Source organism: Rhincodon typus, unplaced genomic scaffold, assembly GCF_021869965.1.
Source record: "Rhincodon typus isolate 14 unplaced genomic scaffold, sRhiTyp1.1 hic_rhity00014379, whole genome shotgun sequence".
Lineage (NCBI taxonomy): Eukaryota > Metazoa > Chordata > Chondrichthyes > Orectolobiformes > Rhincodontidae > Rhincodon > Rhincodon typus.
This window is the reverse complement of record NW_025980017.1, coordinates 579-5,848: the sequence shown is the minus strand read 5'-3', so window position 1 is coordinate 5,848 and position 5,270 is coordinate 579. Positions and strand designations below refer to the sequence as shown.

Genomic DNA, 5,270 nt, shown 5'->3' with positions numbered 1-5,270 from the left:
GAAGGGTCCAGACCCGAAATGTCAGCTTTCCTGCTCCTCTGATGCTGTCTGGCCTGCTGTGTTCATCCAGCTCCACACCTTGTTATCTAAGAAATGACATACTTGCCATAGAGGGCGCACTGCGGAGGTTCACTAGGCTGACACTGGGGATGGTAGGACTGTCCTGTGAGGAGACATTAGTTTGATTGGGCCTATATTCACTCAAGTTTAGAAGACTGAAAGGGGACCTATATAAAATTGTAACAGGGCTGGACAGATTAGATGCAGAGAGACGTTTTCCCCAATTGGTGAGTCTAGAATAGAGGACACAGTCTCAGAATACTGGATAGATTATTTAGGACTGAGATGAAGAAATTTTCTTCCGTTCAAAGTATGGCAAACCTGTAGGATTCTACACAACAAAAGGCTGTGGAGGCTAATTTACTGAAATATATTCAAGAAAGAGAAAGATAAAGGCATCAAAGGGTATGGGGAGAAAGTGGGAACGTGGCGTTAAGATTGAAGATCGGCTATGATCATACTGAATGATGGTGCCATTTGAACAAATAACCCACATTTATTCCTCTATATTAAAGTGAATTGAAGCACAATTATATTTTGTTTTGTTGTCATGTAAATAGCTTGATTCCTTAAGCGTAAACATTTTGTTTAGAAAAAATAGGGGATGTTGTTACTTGATGAGCATGTATCTTTAAGGAGACACATCTTAAACCACTGACAATGATTACATACTTGGACAGGATGATGTATATTGGTCCCATGACTTATTAGTATCTTGCAATCAGCGGGACAGAAATCAGATTAGCGTCGCAATAAATCTATCTAACCTTCAAATAAATAATCTTTATTATTATTTCACCAATTCTGGGTGTGCCTTGACATCAAAGAGAATAAGGATGTAACAGGGTGGGCAGAAATTGGCACTTGATGGGGCAAGGTTGTAATTGTCACTCTCTGACCTACTTAATCGTCTTCTATTTTAAAATTCTGATGATTAGTTTCAAATCCCTCCACAGCCTTGTTCCTCCCACTCTCCTCCAGCTCACAACTTCCAAAATACCTGCTCTCCTCAAATTTTGGCCTCTTGTACATCCTTGCTTGTTCTTTCTGCATCACTGGTGGTCATGCCGTCAGCTGCCTAGGACCCAAGCTCTGGAATTCTCTCCCTGAACTTCCTTCCCTCGCCTTTATTCACGTTAAGGCCTACCTCTTTGACTATTTTCAATATTCGCTCCTGGAATGTGGGCATCACTGACAAGGCCAGCATTTGTTACCAAACCCTAATTGCCCTTGAAGTGATGGTGGTGATCTGAGTTCTCAAAGTGCTGCTGACTACCCATTTCTCAAAGACAGTGAGGAACAGGCTTCAAACATTGTGCCTTGGCTATATGTCCTCATCCCATGGAATTGTAAAAAGCAGAAGCCCCTACAACTCTCCTGGCTGTCTTGCTGTTTTGAAGGTGCCATACAAATTGACGTTGTTGTTGTTGAATGGGTAAAGACACCATTACCTCTTCATCCTCTCGTTGTAGGAGTTTGTGATGACGTTGTTTGACTCTCTCTGCCCTTTGTCAGCGTAGTGTTGTAGGAAGGTATGTTTGTTCCTGTACAGATAATCCACCAGATCGCCATGGCGACAGTACTCGGTAATGATGTAGATTGGACCTGCCCAATACAAATTCAAAATCTCTCACCGAGCATAACGACTCCATCAGCACCTCCCCATCACAGTCTGATTGGTCAGTCCCTGTTACAGTGCCTCTGTCACACAATCTCAGACTGTGGACAGAACTGGGGGAAACTCTGGTCTTCCCAGACTGATCATCTCTCCTTCCAGTTTTGACTCCAAAATTAACATTACAACAATAACATCTGCTTAGTCATCAAAATCAGATTCGCTCATGAAATATTGAATACTGCACTTGGAGTACATTCAGTTTTGTCTTCTTCATCATAACAAGGATGTTGAAAGGAATGAAGGGCAGCTTCCTGATCTACCATGGTTTCTGTATGAGCTTACTGATAACATGCATTAGCATCTATGGATGTTGACACATGTTGGGGTTCTGATCCCCTTATCCACATCAGGTCTTGGAACAAGTTTGGGTAAGTTCGATGTTCCAGAGTTCCAGATACATGGTACACGTGAGGGCCTCTGATTCAAGGTAGGCCTGAGGGCCCTTGATCCAGGATACACCCATGGACCCCTAATCCAGGGTAGGGCCAAGGGCCCCTGATCCAGGCTAAGCCAAAGGGCCCCTGATCCAAGCTAGGCTAAAGGGCCCCTGATCCAGGGCAGGCCAAAGGGCCCTTTATGCAGGGTAGGCTCGAGGATCCCTGATCCAGGGTAGGTCTGAGGGCCCCTGATCCAGGGTAGGCCCAAGGGTCCCTGATCCAGTGATGGCCCTGTGTCCCAGTTGCAGGGTAGGCATGCTGTTCCAGATCCAGAGTAAATCCTGTTTCTGGGTAGGCTTCAGGCCCTAATCCAGGGCATGTGAATCTTAACAACAATTACTTTTGCCTTGTAATTTTTGTGGGCCATTAGTGGCTCGTCTACTATCCTTGCTTTGAGAGTGTTAGCAGTTTTATTTCCTCTGAATGAGTTTAGCACCACAAGTGAGAATAGCTCTAAGTAAACTTGGTTCTTACCTCCTTTGGTACAGGCTCCCAACAGATTAACAATATTTAAATGAGGACCAAGGTGACTCATAATTTTCAGCTCTGACATCAGGGCTTGTTTCTCACTGGTCCGTGCAGTAGCTGTAAATCACAGACAACCAATCAGGTTTTTACTTGCAGCAAGATGGTTGGGAGACGTTCAAGATGATGAAATCAATATGTTGATGTATTGACTTAATAGTAACATTACTGATTGACCACTCCCTCCAACATGAATACTCAGTAGCAGCAGAGTGTACACTCTACAAGACACACTGCAGAAATCTGCTAAAGATCCTTAGACAGCACCTTCCAAACACATGACCCATACCATCCAGGAGGACAAGGGCAGCAGGTATTCGGGAACACCACGGCCTGCAACTTCTTCTTCAAGCCAGTCACCACCTTGACTTGGAAATATATTCCTTCAGGGTCCTGGAACTCACACCCTAACAGCAGTGTGGTTATGCCTACACCCCAGGGATTGCAGTGTGTCAAGCAGGCACCTGATCCAGGGCAATCAGGGATGGACATGAAACGCTGGCCTAGCCCACAATGCTTGCATGTTCTGGGGCAGAGATGACTAACCTCCAAAAACCACAACCAATTTCCTCAGTGCAATGTTTGACTCCAAATAATGGAGTGTTCTTTCCGACAACATATTCCAGTTTTGCTACAGCTCCTTGATGCCACACTCGGTTGAATGCAGCCTTGATGTCAAGGCTGTCACTCTCACCTCACCTCGGGAATTCAGCTCTTTTGTCCATGTTTGAACCAAGGCTGTAATGAGGTCAGGAGCTGAGTGGCTCTGGCGGAACCCAAACTGGGCGTCACTGAGCAGGTTATTGCTGAGCAGGTGCTGCTTGATAGCACTGTTAGTGACACCTTCCATCACTTTACTGATGATCGATAGTACACTGATGGGGCAGTAATTGGCCGGGCTGCATTTGGTCCTGCTTTGTGTACTGGACATACCTGGGCAATCTTCCACATTGTTGGGTAGATGCCAGTGTTATACCTGTGCTGGAACAGCTCCACCACACACCTTACTTGTGATTGTGGATTTGCCTTAAAAGTAAGGGCTTATCGCTGGATAGAAGACCGAACAGTTGCTTGGACATTAATAGACACAACGTCTATAGGGAAAACAGTTTCACTTTCTCAGAAGCCAAGCGACTATGAAAACATAAGCTATACATGGTTCGCAAATTGCTTGATGAGATAAATTAAACTTTGCTAAAGGGCATTGGCATGTAGTAGTTTAAGCCCGTGGACTGAACAATGTAGAAAACCAGAGTTTAAATCTCACCACAGGCAGTTTGAGAATTTCAGTATAACTTTTAAAAATCAGGTAGGGTGAGGTTGGTATTATTAAAGTCATCATGAGGCTGTTAAATTCTTGTAAATATCCAACTGGTTCAATTTTGTCCTTTAGGGATGGAAATTTGCCAATGCACCTGGTTTGGCCTCCATGTAACTCCAGACCAATGACCCAACAAGACTGAAAACTTGTATCAAACCTGTGATCAATGTTTCTCAGACCAATTAGGAATTGGTAATAATTGTTAATCTGTGCCCACATCCATCCCAATAGTGGATAAGCAATGAGCCTGAGTGTGAAATAAAGTGGAAATGACAGAATTGCCCTTCAGATTGAAGGGAGGGCTCCCTTGCAATCAGACCCTATATGGGACAAAATGGTATGTCAGTGAAGACTCACTCTTCAGCATCTTTACAGCAACTTTCATGGTGGAGTTAGAGTGACCAAGTCCATGGGCCATTGCTTCAACCACCCTACCAAAGGCTCCAGAGCCCAGCGTCCGACCTGAAAAAGACAACAAGCAAGGATCAGTTCCATTCAAAATTCACAATCCAAATGCCCAGTCAACCATTCCAATGTTTTCCCAGCTGACCTTCCACCTCCCGGAAACTCCAGGTGGTACAAAACTCTGCAGCCCTGTATTCTTGTATCATTAGCTAATTCACTAGTTTGTCGTCCTTACCTAGCCTGTGTGACTCCTGACTCACAATGTGGCTGACCCATAACTGCATTCATGAGCCACTCAAACTGTTACAGATGGACTGGCTCCTTCTCCAGGGCAATCAGAAAAGGACAACAAATGCTGGCAGTGATGTCCACATCCCACAAAAGAATAAAACTGAAGGTTCAAATCAAGTTTAATATGACTTCTCTGATTTTCAACTCTCTTTCTTTGGAAGCAAAACCCAATCTGTCTGCAATGGTTGGTGGAATCTTCATCAATTAGATTTCTCATCTCCTTCAGTTCTTGCAGGGAGTCCAGACAATCAATGTTTCAACTTGAAGAGCAGTAATCTTTTCAGTTACACATGATCAAGTGAAATCTTCAGGGGAGGATGGGGAATGTCAGGTCAGGAGATAATTGGGACAGGGAAACTCAAGAAAAATTCAGTCAAAGGAACTCAAGAGGCCATTCCACTTCTCAAACCTGTTCTGACAGTCAATCTGTAACCAGGAAGCACATATGTCCCTTATCCCTTAACATAGTTATTAGTTAGAAAGTTATATCAATCTGAAGTTTAGGATTAACAATGGGGAGGTGGTTACCTACTAGTGTTAGAGACCCAGGTAA

The 5,270-nt window shown here is 44.1% G+C and overlaps 1 protein-coding gene across 1 annotated transcript; it reads right to left on the bottom strand.

Moving 5' to 3' along the window:
• Nucleotides 1-1,511: 1,511 nt before the first annotated feature.
• On the bottom strand, nt 1,512-4,493 carry LOC125482658 (platelet-derived growth factor receptor beta-like; the record flags this gene model as incomplete). Its single annotated transcript, XM_048594774.1, has 3 exons — nt 1,512-1,665; nt 2,650-2,760; nt 4,379-4,493. Coding segments are annotated over 3 exons (380 nt in total), but the record flags the coding sequence as incomplete, so codon positions are not given.
• Between the last annotated feature and the right edge of the window lie 777 nt (nt 4,494-5,270).